This window comes from Chelonia mydas, chromosome 15 (genome assembly GCF_015237465.2).
Source record: "Chelonia mydas isolate rCheMyd1 chromosome 15, rCheMyd1.pri.v2, whole genome shotgun sequence".
Taxonomy (NCBI): Eukaryota; Metazoa; Chordata; order Testudines; family Cheloniidae; genus Chelonia; species Chelonia mydas.
In genome coordinates, this window is record NC_057856.1 from 84,883 (window position 1) to 106,854 (window position 21,972).

Genomic DNA, 21,972 nt, shown 5'->3' on the forward strand with positions numbered 1-21,972 from the left:
AGTGAGGAGCCTGGCATGGGCTGTGCCATCACCAGCTCTGTGCTAAGCGCAGGGGCCTTCAGGACTGCACTTCCTGGGAAACAGTCCCTCCAAAACCAGCCCTTGGGAATTGCTGCCACTTTGGCTCTCCCTCAGTGGGGGACACAGCCCCCAGCCAGGCTTCTCCCCTGCAGTGTCTTCACCCAGAGACACTCCCTTTTGGTCCCTTCCCCTTGGCATCTCCCTCACCAGGGGACACTACCCCCCATGCTGCCCCTTCATTACCTCTCCTCCCCCAGCAACCCCCCCGCAACCCAGCTGGGTTTTCATTCCTTAGGAGCACCATGGAACGAGACTGGAGTAGGACAAAAATAGAGCTTTATTGAGGGCCAGAGGAGCCATTGTTTGGGTCTTGTGCTCCTGGCCACGGGCAGGGCTCAGCCACTGGCATCGGCACCCCAAGTGCAACACCACGACAGGCCTGTTCACCACAAGGGTGCCAGACGCGACTGATGCGGCGGCGCTGGATGATCAGAGCCCAGCTGGGTGGCGTTAAAGGCTGCGGAGAGGGTCTCTAAAAAGCAGTGTGTTTGCGTGTAACTGGGATCACGTGTGCACACCTGGGAGAGTGTGTGTGTGTGTGTGTGTGAGACAACAGGTTTCAGAGTAGCAGCCGTGTTAGTCTGTATTCGCAAAAAGAAAAGGAGGACTTGTGGCACCTTAGAGACTAACCAATTTATTTGAGCATAAGCTTTCGTGGGCTACAGCTCACTTCATCGGATGCATAGAATGGAAAATATAGTTGGCCAAACTGGACTGTCTCCACGCAAAAGAATAAATGGACACAAATCTGACATCAGGAATCATAACATTCAAAAACTGGTAGGAGAACACTTCAATCTCTCTGGCCACTCAGTAAAAGACTTAAGGGTGGCAATTTTGTAACAGAAAAGCTTCCAAACAGATTCCAACGAGAAACTGCTGAGCTTGAATTAATATGTAAACTAGATACCATTAACTCGGGTTTGAATAGAGACTGGGAGTGGCTGGGTCATTACACATATTGAATCTATTTCCCTAAGTTAAGTATCCTCACACCTTCTTGTCAACTGTCTAAATGGGCCATCTTGATTATCACTACAAAAGTTTTTTTCTCCTGCTGATAATAGCTCATCTTACTTAATTAGCCTCTTACAGTTTGTATGGCAACTTCCACCATCTCTGTATGTATGTGTGTATATATATATATATCTCTTCTTACTATATGTTCCATTCTAGGCATCCGATGAAGTGGGCTGTAGCCCACAAAAGCTTATGCTCTAATAAATTTGTTAGTCTCTAAGGTGCCACGAGTACTCCTGTTCTTTTTGTATGTGTGTGGACACTGGACCCAATTTGCATCTCAGCTGGCAGCTCTGTACTTACTGAGAAGCTACAGAGCCAGGATCTGAGGCACCCCAGGAGTCTGATGGCATCTCAAGCTCTTAAGCTGGGACCTTCATGGGGTGGGCTCTCTGGGATGATTCCCACTGGGCCAGGAATGCAGCCTCCCTTACAGCATTTCAGGGGTTCTGCCTCGTCCCAGCCACATCGCTGAGCCAGGAAACCTGGAAGGCCAGACCGGGTGAATCAGTCATGTAAAAAGTTAACCACACTTACGATTTCTTCTGAACACTACAGAACCCCACCCACCAGATCCTGGACACCGCGTTTCACCCAGACCAGCTTTTGAGGAGCATGATGCTGGCACCAACCCTGCCTGCTGGCTCATAGCAATAGAACGGACACTCACCCCCAACCCAGGGCACTAGGCCGCTGCGACTTCCCTTGGGACAGTCTGCGGCTGTGCTCATCCGAGGGCTCCCCACAGGCGGGGGGCCTAGGAACCTGAACGTGGGTTAGCTCCAAACCAAGGCTGCTCCAAGGAGCTACTCTGGCCATAAGGGAGAACTGACAGACACTGGAAGGGGACTGAGCTATTCCATCCAATACAAGGTATACACGCACAAGCACGCTGACATATACATCCTGACGCACATACCTCTAACACCTTCCCTCATCCATGCAGTCCCAGCCCCAACATACACCATCCAACAGAGGACAATAGTGATACACAAACACACACACACACACACACACAGAGATCTGATCTACACCATCCAACAGAGATCAGTAGTGAGAGCACAAATACACACTCTCAGAGGAGGAGGTCTGACATTTCCATCAGTAGAAAACCAGAGTGCGTACACACACACACACACACACATACTGGGTCTGATACACATCATCCAGCAGAGGACAAGAGTGTGCACGCACACAAACGCCCGCGCCTGCACACACATGCACACACGCTCACACAGAGCACTGCAGTCTGTACAGTTCAAGGCTTGCACTGTGCCCTAGCACAGGACTCATTCTGGTTTCACCTGGCCCCGGCCCAGAGCCAGCCTGGAACCCCAGTAGCCAGCAATGAGCTCACAGTTGTGGTACAGGAACATCCCCGAGAGGGTGAGGCCGATGCCTGCGTAGCTGAGCCCACTCAGGTGGCTGCCGAAGAGGAGGTGTGACAGCACCAGGTTTCCCACCACATTGAAGTTGCCCAGTACGTGGATGGTGAGGGCGGAGGTCAGCGAGATGACACAGAAGCTGGCCAGGTTATAGAGGACAGAGCCCAGGCAGCTGAGCAGGACACAGGCCCAGAGGGCACTGCCGTAGTGCAGCATGCCCTCCCAGGCTGCCCCCACCTCCAGCACCAGAGCCGCCGTGAAGAGGATGCAGAAGCTGGGCAGGGATGTCAGGCAGAGCAAGATGACAGCGTCCAGCTTCTTGTCCTGCAGCAGGGTACCTGGAAGCAAGACAGACAGGTGACACCTGGGCAGTGCATGCAGCAGGGGCAGTGAGGGTAGGGTTACCAGGTGTCTGGCTTTCGATCTGAATGCCTGGTCGAAAAGGGACCCTGGCGTCTCCAGTCAGCACTGCCGACCGGGCCGTTAAAAGTCAGGTCAGCGGTGCTGTGGGTCTAAGGCAGGATAGTCCCTATCTGTCCTGGCACCGCACTGTGCCCCGGAAGCAGCCAGCAGGTCTGGCTCCTAGGCGGGAGGGCCAGGAGGCTCCACACGCTGCTCCCGCTCCAAGCACCGGCTCCACACTCCCACTGGCTGGGAACCATGGCCAATGGGAGCTGCAGGGGTGGTGCCTGTGTGTGAGATCAGTGCACAGAGCCTCCAGGCCCCCCCGCCTAGGAGCCGGACCTGCTGGCCACTTCCAGGGTGCAGTGCGGCGCCAGGACAGGTAGGGACCCTGCCTTAGCCCCGCTGCACCACTGACCGGGAGCCGCCTGAGGTAAGGCCCCACCCCAACCCGGAGCCCCAACCCCCTGCCCCAGCCCTGAGCCTCCCGCAAACCTGGAGCCCCCTCCTGCATCCCAAACCCCTCATCCCCGGCCCCACCCCCAAGCCTGCACCCCCAGCTGGAGCCCCCCCACCCCCGCACCCCAACCTCCTGCCCCATACCAGTGAAAGTGAATGAGGGTGGGGGAGAGCGAGCCACCAAGGGAGAGGGAATGTAGTGAGCGGGGGTGGGGCCTTGGGGAAGGGGTGGGGCATAGGGCGGGGCTAGGGTGTTCAGTTTTGTGCAATTCAAAATTTGGCAACCCTAAGTGAGGGGGTGAGTGAGGGACCCCACCGCCAGGGCAGAAGGAGCCTGGCAGAGGAGACTGCCCCAGGAGCAGGGAGCCCCTGGCCTTCAGGCCCGTCCCAGTGGGGTGGTCAGACTAAAGAACACAAGCAATGGAGACTTGGTACCAGCTCAGATCTATATCAGGACCTACATCCCTCCCTGCCCACGGCACCCCGCAGACACTTCGCACGCGGTCAGACCCACACCCATAGATCACACACACATTCATCTCATAATGCATCACACAGACACACAATCGACAACCCATGCATGACACTGCTCACATCACACTACACACGCACAGCTAGCTACACCCGGACATCCACTTGCACAGATATGCATGCATTCCTATCAGCTCACGCTGCAATTCACATCAAACACGCTCACAACACAGTCACACACACTAGCCTCAGGCCCCTACGCACATGGTTGCATGCACACACGCACAAAGGCACAAACATGTATAACGCTAACAGACCCCCGTCCACTGGCAGGATCGAACCAGGGACCTCTGGAGCTTAGTGCATGAGCCTCTACAGCAGGGGTGGGCAAACTTTTTGGCCCGAGGACCACATCGGGGTGGGAAAATTGCATGCAGGGTCATGAATATAGGGCTGGGGCAGGGGGTTGGGATGCAGGAGGGGTGCAGTGTGTACAAAGAGGCCCAGGGTAGGGGGTTGGGGTGCAGGAGGGCTGCAGTGTGTACAAAGAGGCCCAGGGTAGGGGGTTGGGGTGCAGGCAGGGGGCTCAGGACAGGGAGTTGGTGCAGGAGGGTTGCAGGGTGCAGCAGGGGGTTGGGGTGCAGGCAGGGGGCTCAGGGCAGGGAGTTGGGGTGTAAGGTGCAGGAGGGGTTTGGGCTCCGGCCCAGCACCGCTTACCTGGATAATCTCCGGGGCGTCAGCGGCATGCACCGGGACCCTGGCCCTGGCCCTGCTGGTTCCCCATTCCCGGCCAATGGGAGCTTCGGAGGAGGTACCCACAGGCAAGATCAGCACGCGGAGCCCTCTGCCCCCGCTCCCCCAGGGGCCGCAGGGACATGGTGCCGGCCACTTCCCAGAGCGGCACTGGGCTCGTGGCACCACGGGGGTGGCAGTCCTGTGGGCCAGATCCAAAGCCCTGAGGGGCTGGATCCAGCCCGTGGGACGTAGTTTGCACACCCCTGCTCTACAGCATGAGCTGAAAGCCAACTGGCTGGGGTTGGGGCAGAAAAAGCCAAAAGCCAACTGACTGTTAGCTCAGGCTGCAAAGCAGACTCATTTCCCTCTCTCTCTAAGTGGTCTCAGTGCCACTAGATGGGACAGAGCCCCACACCCAGAAAGTGTGTGGGTTACACATGTGCACACACACAGAGCTGGATTACACACACACACACACACACGTTCAAGGGCTCAGGAACCACAACTGTGGTCAGATTTCCAAGCCTGCTCAGTTCCCAACAGCCCTGCTGGGGTCATGGCCAGACGGGCTGAAATTTTTGGAAACAGGCTCATGCTGTCTGGCCACAACCCACAACATTCAGTCCACCCACGTCCCCTTGTTGCGTCAGCACCCACCTGCCTGTGCCAATGGTGTTAACTGCCATCTGTGGTACCTCTACCCCATCCCTGGGGGAGCCGCCCTGTCCTGGGGAGACCAGCCAGGGACGAGGGGGCTGCAGCAAGAGAGACCTGGGCTCTGCTACTCTCAGTCAGTGGTGAAGGGGGTTAAGGAGCATCAAAGGGCTGGGGCAACGGGAACATGGAAATGACAGTCAGTCCAGTGAATCAGCCTGTCCATGCCTCTGCTGCCTGAGACAACAATGTAAATATAGAAACTGAATGGAGAGGGCGGGGAGGGGAGCAGAAGGTCTCAGGAGATTTCAAAGCCAGGAAGATTGGGAGGTCTCTGGGGGCATTGGGAGCCCTCTCATGGGGAAATAGAAGATGTGGGGCAATTGGGAGGCCTCTGGGGGGGAGGGGAAGATCCTGGGGAGGGATCAAGGCGGGGAAGCCCTTGCCTGAGGGATGCAATCTCTCTGGGAGTGGGGAGGGTTTGACACAGAACGGTATCAGGGGATGCTCACTCTTCACTAGGCCCCCCCCGCCCCCCTGGCTCCCCCAGGCGCTTTGAGTGAATAATCTGTAAAAGCCCTCCTGATTTTCCAACTATGTCCACAGAGTGGGATTCCAAAGCATTTGGCAGAATTCCCCCTGTTCCCCAGCACCTGGAACAGTGCAGCTCGCCCTGTCCTGCTGCGACATGCCCTCGGGAGCACTAGGTCCAGTGTCTGATCACACTGACACAGCGCGCTCAGTGCACGGGGCTGCAGTTCCCCTCAGGCGGGCGAGCAACGCAGCTGGAATCGCAGTCACTGTCCCAACCTGAAACAGACACCTGCTGCCCCTGGAGCCAGAGCCCTTCATGGGGCCCCAATTCTTCACCGCTTTCCTTGGGGAGTTACCTGTGTCCTGAGCCCAGCTGTCAAGGCTGATTCCCCACTCTGGCACCTTGAGTGCAGAAGGTGGGGGCCCGTATGGATTCTAAAAATTAATACTGGCCACTCCAGGCTGGTATTAAACTTCCAAGGTTACAGTTTTTCTTTGACCTTGGATGGGTAGATGCTGCCACCACCCAAGTGCAAAAAATGTCCCCCTGCTTTTGAGAACCCAGGAAGAACACTTGGGAATTCCTTCCTGTGGGGTACCCTCAAGCCCTTTCATCCCCCCTCCAGGGAAGAGCGGAGAAAGAAAACAAAGGAAATCAGCTGTTGCCACCAGCTAACTAAACAACATGTGTACAAACCTCTTAGGACACACAAAAAAAACCCAATCCTGTTCTTAAATAAGGTAAATTTTATTAAAAACAAAAAAGAAAATACATCTGGAATTTAGGCTTTTGCTAGATTTTAAAAACCCACTTACAAAAATTAAACATCAAGAATAACCTTCTTGAGGTCCAGCTTAATGGTTACAAGCAAAACAAAAGCATTTGGGGGTTAGCACAGAGGAGTCCACAAGCCAATAAGAAATAAAATAAATAAGCCTAATGGCATCTTCCTAGACATTCCTTGATTTACTTACATATCTGCGGGTTCCAAATAAGTAGTCTCTAGGTATGATCTGAGGGCTTTCATACCTGGCTTAAAGCTTCCTACTAAGCATAGTTCAGCCCGTTCCTGCTCTGTTTCTCCTCTCTCCGGAGATCAACAACAGACAAAGGGGAAGTTTTTTCCCAATTTTAAAAAGTTCTAGCCCTCCCATTGGCTCTTTTGGTCAGGTGCCAACTCCCTTCTTTTTACCTATGGGCTTTTTTTAACCCTTTACAGGTAAAGCAAGTAGAGAACAGCTACTAACAGGGATTTTATAGCTAACTGGCTGGCTGGGTGTCCATAAAAGGGAACTGCTCCCACTCCCTTCATTTATCACACCAGGGACCGGGTAAGGGGAACAATGGGAACAAAAGAGAAAAATGGGAGGAGACGCGACAGTGAGCAAAAGAGAGAGGGGAGAAGGGGGCACCCCTTAAAGCGAGCACTGTCCTGGGGGCATGCCTGGGATAAAACACACACAGTCCCCTGCAAGTAACAGAACCTGGGACCTTTTCCCCAGCATCTCAGTAACTGTGATGATCTCCCTTGCCCCACAGCCAAAATCAAGGGTTGAGTGGTTGGTAAATTGCAGCTCCCCCTTGCAAACCAGTCAGGGTGTGGGGTTTGTTGACTAAAACCACCAAGGCCACATTGCTTAATATTTGGGGTGTGAGCTCTCACTTCTGATTGCAAATCCTTTGGGGGCAGGGCCTGTTTCTGTGTTGTGTCTGTACAGCACCTGGCACAATGGGGCCCTGGGCCATGACTGGGCCTTAAAGGTGAAGTGGGATGATGTTTTATAAAAACTAATAGTTTTAAGAACCCAAATCCTACACGCAATGGTAATAGAGATAATGAATGATAACTGGGGTGCAGCTCATTAGCCAGGGGGTTGGTTGGGGTGCTAGGAGCTTTTGGCAGCTCTGATTTTCTCTCTGGAGTTAGGCTGCGAAAGGGGGCCCATGTAGAATCCCACCCTGCAATCCACTCAAACAGCAGCAGGGCTTCCCTTTGGGGACTCGGGGAGCAGGATGTAACCTTGGAGCTCAGAGCCATGCTCTAACCACTAGGCCACACGCCAGGACATGTCTGGGCCCGTGTGTGACTAAACTGTTGTCCCGATAAGAGCGGGAACACACCCTGAAGGGCAGGCTGGGGCTGGAGCGAGATGGAAACGTTCCCTTTGGAACTGACGAACAAACAGTGGCATCTGCCCCCTGCTTGCTGCCAAGGACATTTCGGCCCAAGAGGCCCCAGGGGAGGATGGTTCATGATGGGCTGTTTGTGCTCTCACACCGCCTCTTGAGGCAGCAGGGCCAGCAGCTTCCCTTCAAAGGTAGTGGGAAGGAAAGGCCTGTCTCAGGTGATCAGCAATGGGCTGCAGAGTCCTTTGCTGCAGGTTACAAGTTCAAGCCCAGCCCTGGCTGACACCATCTGCCTGCTGTTGGATGAGAGGAGTTTGGGGGGGGCGGGGGGGGATTCTCATGGCAGCCCCTGGTGGAAAGGAATCCATGATGCAGTCAGCCCTTTGTTGTCCAAGAGGCTGAGGACTGAGTGGGGTGGGGAGCTGAGGAAATTCCCCCAGTTGTGGGGGGGATGTTGGCAGGGGACAGTGGGGCGGGGGGAGCTGGGCACTGCACCAATGCTACACACTATGTGGGATTTCAGTCTCCAGTACTAAATCCCCTTTTACACTAACTAGCACCCAAAGGGACCCCTGCGGCAACCAGAAGAAGTGTAAGGCCATGCTCATTATTATTCATATTACCGTAGCGCCCAGGAACCCCCTGCATGGCCTGGCACTCCACTGTGCTAGGCGCTGCACATTGTTGATTGGGCATATTACAGTAGTACCCAGGAGCCCTCATTGCGCCAGGTGCTGCACAGACACAGACCAGAAAGATGGTCCCATTAGCATCATTAATGCCATTTCAGCAGCACTTGTCCCCCAGGAGGATCCCAGAGTCACTTACAGATGCTGATCCACCAGCCACCTCCGGGCTAAGGCACAGCCACCGCCAGCAGCACGAGGCAGCCTCTAGGACAGGAAGTGCTCCGTCTGGCTGAATTTAGGTGACTGGAGGTAATTCCCGGAGCTGGAATTTGGCCAGGATGCTGGGGCTTGAAGATCCCCCAGCCAGAGTACAGTGACCAGAGGAGGTGGGACCCTGCCCCAGGATGGTAGGAGGAATGGGGTGAGATGTGGGGGGGGTCACTTACTTTGCTGCAAGGACTTTAATCCACGGAGGAAGGTAGCAGCGAAGAGGAAGCAGCAGCCAGCCTGGTCGAAGTGCGCCTCCCCGATGATGCTGAAGGAGGCGCCCAAGCAGATGGGCCCCATGGCGACGTACTGCAGCAGGTGATGGCGCTGGCCCAGCAGCACCTGGGACAGCGTCAGGGTGAAGAGGGGCGTGGTGGTGTACACCATCTGGGCAAAGTCCAGCTGCACGTAGTTGAGGCCCAGGTTCCCGAAGGCCACGCTGGCGCAGAAGGTCAAGCTCAGCAGGCAGACTCTGGCCTTAGTGCTGGTGCCCAGGGCCGCGCCCCCCTCCCCGCGTGCCCGCAGTCTGGCCAGTGGGTAGCCCACCAGCACGGCCGTGAGCATGTGCAGGGATGACAGCAGCACGGGGTACCGGAAATTGTGGGTGGCGAAGATCCACTTGTTGAGGCTGGACATGGTGGTGCCAGTGGCCAGCCAGACAAACACGGTGAGCAGGAGGGGCAGAGCATGCCCAGGCGGCCCAGGGTCTGGCTTCCAGGGGTGACGTGCCCAGCCTCCATCAGGAGAGTTCAACCCTGCTTCATCTCTGCGGCATGAGGACAGACACATTTTGGAGGGCGGCTCAGCTCCTGGCCCAGCATGAGGAGAGGCTGGTCCCTTCCCAACGAGCCTGGGGGCTTGATGCTGGGGGTGCAGAGAAGAGAGGCAAGCTCCTTGGGGTTCTACCCCAGTGCCCATGGGTGCAGCAAGATCTTGCCTTTCAGCACTCTCCCACTGCACAGCCCATGATGCTCTATCAAATGCCCCAGCTGGCTGCAATGAGTGGTAGTTTTGTGGCTTCTCCTCCTGTTTCCTGCCTTGGGGTACCAGCCCATTCACTCCCGGTGACTCATCGGTTGGTTGAGTGTCCAGCTCTGCAACCTGAGCATCCCGACGCTGCCCGTAGGATTCCCCGGGGGAGCAGAGCTGGGGTTGGAAGATCGCAGGGAGGCAGAGCTGGAAAAAAACTGATTACTGTTGGAGACAAGCTGCAATGGCAGATCGAGGCTCCATGGTCACGCCCGGCTGCGAGTCATCATCCCTGCCCTGGACCTGGTTAAGCGAGTAGAGATGCTGCAAGCCCTCTGCAGCAGGAAGCGCCTGCTCTCACTCTCGCCTGCCAGGCTGCGGCTGCAAGGTGCCAAGGCCATGTGCAAACCGATCCCAGCTGGTGCCCAGGAGCAAGCAGAAAGTGGGGGGGGGGGGGGGGAATTGTGCAAGGCTCCTCCCCACCAGGGCCGCGGGGGGGGGGGAGGGGGAGGGCTTGCAACAACAACAGTCATCTGTGCGTGCACGCGAGTCGGTAAGGTGAACACGGTCAGACAGCTGGGGCCCTGCCCAGGCCTGCTCAGAGCCAGTCGCCAGCTGCTTCCCACCGCCACAGGGAGGGAGGCGAAGGGGGCACAGATTGTAACCAAAAAAACAACAATGTCCTAAACATCAGTGGTCTCCATGGAAACGCAGGAGCTGTTGTGAGGCTGCGTCAGGGTCCCAGGCTGAGTCACTGCAGGAAACTGACTCACTGCGCTGGGAGGAGAACCCCGGCTGGCAGCATGAGGGATCCTTAGTTTGAATGCTGGGCCGGGAGCCAGGGACTCCGCATGGAAACAGGCTCAAGGGAAAGCCAGGGGAGCACCCCGGGCAATGAGAAATAGGGGCTGAGAATGGCAGAGCTGGGGGAGGGGGGAATCAGACATTGTCAGAAGCCTTACAGCAGCACAGCGTATTCAGGTAGGGGAAAAGGAACATGCTGGACCAGTGTAAGGCTCCTGGTGTAACTGTTTGTCCACACTAGCATGCTTGTACTGCTTTCGTTCTACCCCTAGAAAAATCACACCCTATCCAAAATAGCTCTGTGGATACCAGATGTGTGGGGACCAGGCCTTCCCCACCAGGGTCCCAGGCACCAGATCAGAACCACTCCTCAGTTATTCAGTTTCTTTAGGGATGTCTAGTACACTAGGGCCTAGAGGTCCCAGAACTAAGCCCCACTGTGCTAGTGCTGTGCAGCCAGAGGGAGGGGCAGTCCGTGAGGACATCTCCAAGAGCTCCCAATCTCAACAGACAATGGACCCAGGAGGTGGGGGCAGAGCTGGGAATAGAATGCAGGTCTCCTGGCTCCCAGTCCAGTGCACTATCCACTAGGTTTCATTGCTTCATGGAACACAGGAAGTGCCAGACTGGATCAGAGCTAGCACCAGCATCCTGTTGACAGTGGCCAGCATCATGTGCTGCAGAGGAAGGTGTCTGAGCCCCACCGTAGCAGATGGGGGATAATCTGCCAGACTGCCCCCACATTAGGTCTCACCTTGGCACATGCCCTGAAGCAGAAGATTTACTACCCCGCCCACAATGTAGCTCAGCAATAATGATGGTAACTCTGGATATTCTTGTGATCCCTATAAATCAGGGATGGGAAACGCAGGGCCACATCCAGCTTGCCAGAACATGTGATTTGATTGGCCTGCCAGAGGAGACAATGCCAGAATGAGGAAGGGGGTGAGCTGAGCAGCTCTTCCAGTTCGGAGCAGAGGATAGCGAAATGGGGTGAGAGGCGGCTCTTCCCACTGCCTGGTGGAGGAGAGGATGTTGCACCCTGGAACCTGCTGGAGCATGGGCAGGAGATGGCAGCTCCCTGGTTTCAGCAGGCCCACTCCAGGATGACCTTGGTGGGTTAACAAAGAGGGAAGCAGGTACTGGGGCAGGGGTGGTGTCTGGGGGCGTAGGCTCATCTCCATTCTGGGAGATTATGGAGCTGAATGTGGGCAGGCACGGGTGTGAGCCACAGCATGGAACGGAGGTTTCAGGGAAGAACTCGCTGTCCTGGCACATGTTCTTGCAGCACCCCAGGACAGCAAGGGCCGCTTCTTCCTTCACCAAAACAGCCTGCCAGAGGGGTTAGTGGATTTTGTGGCTCTCTACTACCCTAAAGTTGCCCATCCCTGATAGAAATGCCCAATCCTTTTTCAAAACTTGCTAAATTTGTGACCTCACTGATACCATGTGGCAGGGAATTCCACAATTTAACCACCCATTGTGTGAAAAAAGCATTCCCTTTGAATTTCCTACCTGTGACAGGGTCTTACCTCATCCACTGTTGGACTGACTGCCTCAGTTTCCCCACTCGGGCCAGCTCACTGTCTCACAGTTTGGTGGCCCCCTGGCTCCTGGCCCTTCCATCTCTCTAACTGGAGGTACTGATTCAAGTGCTTCTCAGTGATTTATCCCTCCACCCAAACCACAGAGTCTCAGGTAAACAAAAAGACCAACAAAACAGACATTCAGCAATTGTGTTGGCTCTTCCCTGTTATTGTTATTATGTATTTGTATTGCGGTGGTACCCAGGAGCCCTGCTCACAGACCAGGACCCCCTTGTGCTGGGTGCTGTACAGACACAGAGCGAAACGAAGGGCTACGCCCCAAGGAGCTCACAATCACAGTCAATCAGGGCCACCCCATATCCTCCCCCTCCCTGGGCGATAGCTCCTCTTCGAGCCCCCTCCTGGGCACAGTGGCCCATTTGCCCTCATGGCACAAGACAATACAAAGGGGATTTCCTCCCACCCTGGATACAAGTCCCAAGCTTGACCCTTAAGCAAGTGTGCCAGCTCCTGTCCACACCTACTTGCACTGCCCTGTGCAGACTACTTCCTTCTAGCGATACCCTTCCCTAGGGCCTCCAGATCCCCTCAGACACTGTTATGGGTCCTGCCTACCCCACTCGTCCCCCAGCTCTTTCCCTCTGAGACGGGGAACTGAGCAGGGGAGCTCCATCAGTCCCACCCCATGCCTCTTTGGAGAGATCTTCTCCAGGTCCTGGTCTTCCTCGTCCTCACCCCTTCCCTTCCCACTGAGCAGGCTCATTCTTCTAGGAAGCACCTGACCCAACCACTGGCCCAAGCCCAACACCAGGGATGCAGATAACTAGGCTCCCCTTAAAGGGTCAGACCACCCCCTAACACCTCACTGCAGTGTCATTGTTCTGCATGATGAAACAGGAAGAGAAGATCCTGCTCTCCCTGCTCTTTCCCATTTATTACTGGGGGGACTTACATTCTTCTGGAGGCTTTCACTTGCTTCATAAGAACATAAGAACAGCCATCTAGCCCAGTATCCTGTCTTCCCACAGTGGCCAATGCCAGGTGCCCCAGAGGGAACGAACAGAACATTCTATCTATCCCTTTCTTAATGATTCCCAACATTCTGTTTGATTTTTTGACTGCCAGGCCTGATGCTCTTGGTTTGAAATCAGAGTTCCCTCCTCCCAGGTGGGCGACCTGCCCCGGCCGATGAGCTCCACCTGCCCAAGAGAGGTACAGTGAATTACCCTGAGCGCTCTGCAGGACAGTAACAGAATGCAGGTCTCCTGAGTCCCACCCCAGGCCTCGCCACTATGCCACGCCACCTCCCCTCCAATGGAGTCATTTCCAGGGCCAAACTAAAGCAGGATTTGGCTTACAGGGCATTTCAGCATCTGCGGGAGGAAAACGCCTAGAGGAGACCAGCTGGGGGGTTGCATTTGTCCCACTCATGGCTCCTTGAGGTACAAAGAAGCCGTCACAAATCCAAAGCCTGAGGGTCCAGTTTGTGCCCAGCCCTGCAATGGTGCTCTGCTGAGTACTTACAATACAGGCCCAGGCAGAACAGGAATCCCAGGCTTTGTCTCTAGCCCATTGCTGACAAACCCACAGACGAAGGGAGCTTTTCATTGGATTTGGAGCAACAAAACCTTCTCCCTCAGAGACAAGACCCCAGCGTGTCCTGCCAGACACCATGCGTTGCCATCTCACACAAGGGGAGCAGTGACCCATTCGCTACAGCCCACCCCATGCAGTCTGTGACCAGAGCCCTGGAAGAGAAGCAGCTGAGTGCTTTGATGGTGCCTCATGTCCAGGGATTAGGGTACCCCAGCAATTCATATGTAAGGCGCAGGGCCAGCAGGACACACTGAACCCAGACCCTGGTGCTCCCACTGGCACCTGACAGAAGGGTCACATAAAAGCGAGGCCTGGACCCAGTTGGTGGTAAAAGGTGGGACCAGCGCCCCAGGCATCAAACCCAGCATTATGATGTCCAAAGTGCTGACCCCCGGCTCCCTGCCAAGGACTCAGTACTGACCGAGGTACTGTGCTGCACTCAGGTTTGCTGCCACCGCACCTGGTAGGGCCAAGGTCTGGAAATGTGACAACTGCATGCAAATGAGTCAATGCCCTGGTCTGCATATTGCAGAATATGCATTCTCTTGTTGGCACCCAGCTGCATATCTGTGATACAAAGGCACGATCCTACCTGTCAGTGCCATGGAGCAGGTGAGAGGGGGCCGCACCAAGAGAAATGGGGCTAGCTCTGTGCGCTAACCGAACAATGCACATGGAGCACGGAGGTCTGGGGAAGAAGACACAGGCAATTTCAAACAACATACCAGGCTGTCGGGAGCATGTGCAGTGGGGATAGGCATTGGCCCCAGAGCCTGCAGGGATCGGCTTTGCCCTCAGCCCTGGTAACCGCATTCCCCAGGCAAGCGCCCAGGGCCAGAGAGCCTCGTGGGGACACCGACCACTGCAGCATTCTGTGTCTGTACCCAAGGAGTGCCTGACCATCCTCATCTGTTCTCACTGTTCCCCGGCTGTGAACTGCATCCACCAATTCACTAAGCCAGCTGGCCCTCAGCATGGGGCTCCTGGCCCACTAGCGCTGCTCTGCTGGGTGGCACATGCTGTTCCTCAGTGCCAGGGCTGCCTGGCAAGTGGCGCTTTCCCTAGCCTGCTTTTCCTTGCTGCTTTTTCTTGTGACCAGCTTTCCCTGCAGTGCCAGGCCCCTGCCTCATCTCCGCCGGGGCTCACGACCCTCATGCTGTTGTGTTCATTTCCCTCTGGGCAGAAGATACGGCCCTGGGCATGCACCAGCCTTGGAGGGCGACTGTCCACTGGCACACTTCTGCGGCCAGCGCAGGGGCCTGTGCGTGGAGTTGTTCAAGGTAACAAAAGTCCAGCTCAGCCTGTCAGATAAAATTACTTAGGGAAGCCAGTACAAGCTGAAGACAAAGAGACTGAGACAAACTGGATTTGTTTAGGTTTAAGAGCTGTGATAAGGGGCTTCAAGGCTGCTGGAAAGGGCATGGGTTGGCATGGCAACAGGCTGAAAGCGCATAGAAACAGGTTACAGTTGAAATCAGGGAAATGTGTTCTGATTGGTTGTTAATGGAGTGAGGCTGCCCCGCCCCTTGGACACTGTTTGATTGGCATGAGGCTGCCCCGCCCCTTGGACACTGTTTATTTCGGGGGTCAGAGGGATCCCCAAGGGGGACATGAGGACTGAAAGGAGCGAGTTTCACCATCATGGCTGCCTCCCCACCATCCAGGTAGCCATCATGACTCTGTTAGGCCTTTGTCATCCTGATCCTGAGACACATCCAGGCCAGACTGGGCCAGAGAGAGCGAACCAACAGCATCGCGCTTTCTGCCGCCCAGACGGCACCTGAACTTTGAGACGCGGGTTCCCGCGCTCCCCTGCTTCCCTGGGTGTCCTTTTCCTTCCCCACCTCCATGCTTCCCTCTTTTGCCTCTGCCTGATTAGAATCAGGCATAGCCAGCCGAGACAGCGTCTTGTGCAACGCTGCTGTGAGCCCAGGCCAGGGAGGCAGCTACAGGCAGGTCTCTGAACAGCGAGATGCCAGTTCCAATTGCGGGGTCTCAGTGCCGCTGATCAGACCCCACGCTGGGCACGTGTGTCTCCAGCAGTGAGAGTCAGCACCAGTGACAGATGCTGCATTTCCTGTCTTCACTGTTCTTTTCTGTCCCCTTTTGCACTTGTGTCATTTCGTCTTCAAGGCAACAGGCTCAGATGCCAATAACAACAGCTCCAGTCCATCTTAACTAACTTTCTCTTCTGCCCCAAAGGATAGTTAACACCATCTAGACTGCAAAAACTCACAACAGCTAAAGGGAAAGAGAGTAACAGCTTTGGTTACAATAAAGGCCTTAATACTTTTCATTTCAAATGCTTGAATCAATTTTCCTTCTTTTTCCTGTCTATCTTCCCTTTTATAGAGCTCTTTCATGGTGGCTTTTACAATGGGAATTGCCAGTGATAACTTGTTACCAAACCGTGGACCACAATGAACTCTTTCATGCCGTAACAATGAACAAGAGTTTTTCTAACATCTTGTCCCTTGCTGGGCCTGAGACCTCCTGTTCTCAGCAAAGAGTGGACTGATAGAGGCTAGAAGAGGGATGGCTAGCACAGCGCATAGCCTCCCTCCAGGGGGAACATGGAAGTCTCCTTGGCCAAGGTGAAACACTGTCTGCTGGGACCCATCCCTATGCTAGTCCCACTGAGTAACCCTGGGCGCGGGGGCACGGCTGGCTTATACTGCAGTCAGCGCCTCCACCCCCAGGGTTACTCAGTGGGACCAATGTCTATTTAACAGCCACCCTCCCTTCATTTAGGGTACGTTCCCATGGCAGAAGAACAACTAATAGCGATTAACATCATCAAACCATTGACCGTAAGGTGGTGTGATGGGGTGTGCTCCCCACACTCACCCTGAAACGTAGGCCAGACTGGCCAATTAACCTATTAGGCTGCAAGCTGGCGGATATTTCGGGGGAGAGCAGAGTCCTAATTCAGAGAAGCTTACCTGTGAATGAACAGGCATGGCTTCTATAAAACTGGGGAGCTGGTAGCAGAAGGAGGGCTGCTGGGAAGAAAGCTGCAGTTACTCCTTTGGGACAAGGGAAAGAAAGAGCTTGAGACCCAAGAGGAAGGATTTGCCTAGCAAACCCAAAGGAAAGGGGTTTGGCTAGAGGGGTGGAGGGTGCGAGCCTGGGATAGGCAAGGTGGGAAGTAGTCCAGGGGAGTGGCAGGAAGGTTTGGAGTTGCTCAGCCCTTCGCTGTTGGAGATAGGGCCCTGACTTTGAAGACTGTCCAGAACCATTCATCCCAGTCACCGAGGCAGTGACTCAGCCAGGGCAGAGGACTAGGGTGACCAGATGTCCCATTTTTAAAGGGACAGTCCCATTTTTGGAGACTTTTTCTTATATAGGCGCCTATTACCCCTCACCCCCTGTCCCGTTTTTTCACAGTTGCTACCTGGTAACCCTACAGAGGACTTAAGGACTGCCTGGGATGCTGTGGAGACTTTGCTAGAACCTTAGAAGGCATGGACAATTGTGACTTAGGCAGAGGACTAAGCCATGAAGACAAGGTGCTGCAGCTCCTGAGGAGCAAGAGACAGGCTGCAGAGTGACGAAGCGAGACCACAGGCCAAGGAGCCGCAAGAAGAGGGTGTCAGGCTGAAAGATCTAATCCCCAGATTGGCTTTGAGGACGCAGGCGCCAACATTCCAAAGTGCCGGAGAGTGCTCGACCCCCGGCTCTGCCGCAGGCCCCGCCCTCACACCACCCCATTCCCCAAGGCCCCACTCCTGCCCCACCTCTTCCTGACCCTGCTCCACCCCTCCCCCACCTCTTTCCCCCCAGTTCCACCTCCTCCCCCGAGCGTGCCGTGTCCTCACTCCTCCGCCCTCCCTCCCAGCCTCCTGCACGCTGCAAAACAGCTGATTGTGGCAGGGAGGGAGGAGGAAGCGCTGATCTGCAGGGCCTGTGAGCAGGCAGGAGGCACTGGGGGGAGCTGATAAGGGGGCTGCCAGTGGGTGCTCAGCCCCCACCATTTTTTCCCCGTGGGTTCTCCAGCCTCAGAGCACCCACGGAGTCAGTGCCTATGCTTGAGGAGGCGCAATGAGCCCTGTGCCCGGTGGACCAGAACAGCTCTGTCCATTGCTCAGCAGGATCCAGGGGTGCAGCTTGTTGAATGGGAGAGGTATCATTTTCACATGTCTGTTCCTTTACTGGGTACCCGACTGACTGGAGACAAGGGTCACGTCTCGCACTGGGGAAGGGGAGAAAACAGGATAAAACCAGAGTAGAATCCCATGTCCCCAATCCCTTCGACTTGCTCCTCAAACCCTCCCCTTCCTGCCTCCACTTCTCCCTCTGCACAGGATCTCACCAATGTCTCCTAAGAGCAAACGGACAAAATACACTGTGACCTGCTCCCTGCTCTCCTACAATGCTAGTCTCCTTCTCCCCTCTCATGGACTCAGGAGTTCTTTGTCTGCTCTCCTCATCTAACCCCTCCACTTGCCCCATGACCCCATCGCATCCTCTCCCCTGATCTCCCACATGCCCGCTCTCATCCTCTGCTTTACTCGTCTCCGTAACCTCTCGCTCTCCTCCCTCATGATACAAACATGCTTTAGTCTCTCATCTTAAAAACCCATCTTGGCCTGGCTTCTCCAGCTACTGCCCCATCTCCTTTCATCTCTACACTCATTGAACAGGGTCTGCAATCCCTGCCTGGAGTTCCTCTCCTCCAATCTCATCCTAGACCCTCCCCCATCTGGCTTCTGCCCCTTGCACTCCACTGAAACTACTCTCACCAAAGTTTCTAATGACCTTCCTAGCCAAAGCTCAGACTCAGTCCTCCAGCCTCACCCTTCCTGATCTGTCAGCCAGCTTTGACACAGTCAGCCATGCTTTTCCTCTTGAAATAGTGTCCTCCCTTGGCTTCTGTGACTCTGTCCTCCCTGGTTCTCCTCCTGCCTCTCTAATCACTCCTGGAGGATCCTCCTCATCTCCTCTCCAGCTTTCTGTGCGGGTTCTACAGACTCTGTGTCACGGAGTCCCAGGGCGATGCTCTGGAACTGCTCCCTACGAAGCCAGTCAGGACTCTGGGGAAGTCTCCTTTCTGTGAGCAGACTGTCTGCAGGACACACAGCTCACCTGGCTTCCACCTTCCTGGGTCTGACCTCGGAGCATTCAGCATCCGCTGACCCTCTGTGCGTTTCCCACAGCGAGCCCGCCCAGGCGGACTCCTGGGGAAGCCAGAGGGTCCTGCACCCCAACTTCACAGTCAGACGCGATTCTCAGCCAGCCAGTAAAACATAAGTTTTATTAGACGACAGGAACATGGTCTAAAACAGAGCTTGTAGGTGCAGAGAACAGGACCCCTCAGCTGGGTCCATTTTGGGGGTGCAGTGAGCCAGACAACCACGTCTGCACTTCACTCCATGTCCTCAGCCAGCCCCAAACTGAAACTCTCTCCAGCCCCTCCTCCTCTGGGCTTTGTCCCTTTCCCGGGCCAGGAGGTCACCTGATTCCTTTGTTCTCCAACCCCTTTAGCTCTCACCTTGCAGTGGGGAAGGGCCAGGCCATCAGTTGCCAGGAAACAGGGTGTTGGCCATTCTCTGTGTCCAGACCCCTGCACACACCTGCCCTCTAGGGCTCTGCAACGATCATACACCCTTATCCCACCACCTAGATACTTAAGAACTGCATAGGGGAAACTGAGGCACCCCCACAATATTCAGACGAAACATTAAGAACAGTACTGCTTCGTCACACTCTGTCCTTGGCCCCCTTCTCCTCCCCCTCTGCACCGTACCTCTGGGTAATCTCATCACAAACACAAATTCAACAACCGTCCCTATGCTGACCACTCGCAGATCTACCTCTGCTCCAGGCTTGTCTCCTTCTGGCCAAACTAATCTCTCAGCCTCTCTGTGACATCTCATCAATATTTAGCTGTCAACTCAAGCTCAACATGGCTAAAACAGAGCTCTGAATCTCCCCCAAACCCCCTTGCCACCTTCTCTCTCCACCACTGGGAACACCACCATCATCCTACCTGTCACTCAGGCCCTGGGCCTCATCAACTCCAACCTCTCTCGAGGGCCTCAGATCCCGGGTAAGTCTAAATCTTCCTGATTTTTTCTGCAGAGCATCTGAGTTACGGCCTGTCAAGGTTCCCTCCTGTCATAACCATACAGCTAAGGGTAGCCTAGAATTCCTCCTTACCTGTAAGGGGTTAAAAAACTCAAATAACCTGGTTGACACCTGACCAAAAGGACCAATGGGGAAAGAATATATTTTCAAATCTTGGGTGGAGGGGAAGGCTTTGTTTGTGTGTGTTCTCTTGGGAAGCAGAGAAGCATCAGGTCAGAAAACTCCTTCTCCTATAACCCATCCTAAAAGTCTCTCCTATTACAAAAATTGTAAGGAAAAGCCAGGTAAGGCATGTTAGATTATCTTTTGTTTTGCTTGTGAATTTTTCCTTTGCTGGAGGGAGGCTTATTCTTGTTTTTTGTAACTTTGAAACTAAGCCTAGAGGAAGTTCTGCTGTGTTTTTGAATCTTTTGTTACCCTGTAAAGTTATTTTCCATCCTGATTTTACAGAGGTGATTTTTACCTTTTTTTAAAATAAAATCCTTCTGACTGATTTCTCTATTGTCCTAAGACCCACGGGGTTGGGTCTGTGATCACTTGTAACCAATTGGTTAGGATATTATTCTCAAGCCTCCGAAGGAAAGGGGGTGTAAGGGCTTGGGGGGATATTTTGGGGGAATAGGAACTCCAAGTGGTCCTTTCCCTGATTCTTTGTTAAATCACTTGGTGGTGACAGCGTACCCTCCAAGGGCAAAGAATTTGTGCCTTGGGGAAGTTTTAACCTAAGCTGGTAGAAATAAGTTTAGGGGGTCTTTCATGCGGGTCCCCACATGTGTACCCTAGAGTTCAGAGTGGGGGAGGGAACCCTGACACCTCCCCACTCTGAACTCTAGGGTACACATGTGGGGACCCGCATGAAAGACCCCCTAAGCTTATTTCTACCAGCTTAGGTTAAAAACTTCCCCAAGGTACAAATCCTTCCTTGTCCTTGGATGGGTACTGCTGTCACCACCAAGTGAGTTAGACAAAGTTTCAGGAAAAGGACCACTTGGAATTCCTGTTTCCCTAAAATATCCCCCCAAGCACCTTCACCCCCTTTCCTGGGGAGGCTTGAGAATAATCTACCCAACCAAATAGGTAAACCAGGTGAGCACAGACCAGACCCTTGGTTTTTAGGACACTAAAAAACAATCAGATTCTTAAAAAACAGAACTTTATTATAAAGAAAAAAAATGTCGAAGAAACATCTCTGTAAAATCAGGATGGAAAGTAATTTTACAGGGTAATAAGATTCAAAACACAGAGGATTCCCCTCTAGGCAAAACTTTAAAGTTACAAAAAACAGAGATAAACCTCCCTCTTAGCACAGGGAAAATTCACAAGCTAAAACAAAAGATACTCTAATGCATTTCCTTGCTATTACTTACTATTTCTGTAAGTTAGATGTATCATTCAGTAGGAGCTAGATTACTTGCTTGGTCTCTCTCTTTGTCTCAGAAAGCACACACACACAGAGACAAAGCAGAAACCTTTCCCCTCCACAGATTTGAAAGTATCTTCTCCCCTTATTGGTCCTTTTGGTCAGGTGCCAACCAGGTTATCTGAGCTTCTTAACCCTTTAGAGGTCAAAGTAAAAACCTTCCCCTTTATATTTATGACATGGCCTTTCTTCTGTAGTGCCTCAGCTAAAAGTCTGATCAAGGGCCTCATCATCCCGTGCCTCAATAACTGTAACATCCTCCTCTCTGGCACTGCCAAATGCAATCTTGCCCCGCTTATATCCGTTCAGAATGCAGCTGCAAAGATCATTCTTCTACCTTATTGCTTTGATCATGTCATTCCTTTCTTTGCATCCCTCCATTAGCTCCCCCTTCTCAAATGCATCAAACACAAGCAGCTTGTCTTCTCTTTCAGCGTCCACCCCACCTGTCAATTCTCATTTGCTATGAAACTGTCAATGCTCCTCTCCAGTCGGTCCGTGATACCAGCCTCCTTTGCCCACATTAAGTTTCTGAACAAGCATCTACAGACTTTCTCTCAGGCCACTGTTCATGCGTGGGAAGAGGTCCCCATAAACATCCACAAAACTACTCATTGTCTATCCCTTTCTGGGGTGCAATCCAGACCAGCAAGGGGCTGTGTCATCAGCTGCCCTGCAGCCGTGGGTGCCTCACAGTGCTTTGCTGCTGTAGATCCCAACCTGGGCCGTTCCCAACCAGCCTACCAGAAAGCAGGCCACACCCTGCGTGTCTGTGCGCTAGACA

The 21,972-nt window shown here is 54.1% G+C and overlaps 1 protein-coding gene across 1 annotated transcript; it reads right to left on the reverse strand.

Annotated features, from left to right (window-relative positions):
- Positions 1 to 340: 340 nt before the first annotated feature.
- On the reverse strand, positions 341 to 10,355 carry SLC35E4 (solute carrier family 35 member E4). Its single transcript, XM_007068536.4, has 2 exons — positions 8,945 to 10,355; positions 341 to 2,824 (listed from the first exon to the last, which is right to left on the reverse strand). Exons 1-2 carry the CDS (start codon positions 9,681 to 9,683, stop codon positions 2,391 to 2,393), a joined length of 1,173 nt encoding a protein of 390 aa, XP_007068598.1. The 5' UTR covers positions 9,684 to 10,355; the 3' UTR covers positions 341 to 2,390.
- Between the last annotated feature and the right edge of the window lie 11,617 nt (positions 10,356 to 21,972).

Excerpts from the sequence above, each read along its gene's own strand:
- SLC35E4 (XM_007068536.4), bottom strand. The coding sequence starts at position 9,683 with ATGGGCACTGGGGTAGAACCCCAAGGAGCTTGCCTCTCTTCTCTGCAC. Across the intron at positions 2,825-8,944 it reads ATTAAAGTCCTTGCAGCAAA|GTACCCTGCTGCAGGACAAG; the intron begins GTAAGTGACCCC and ends TCTTGCTTCCAG.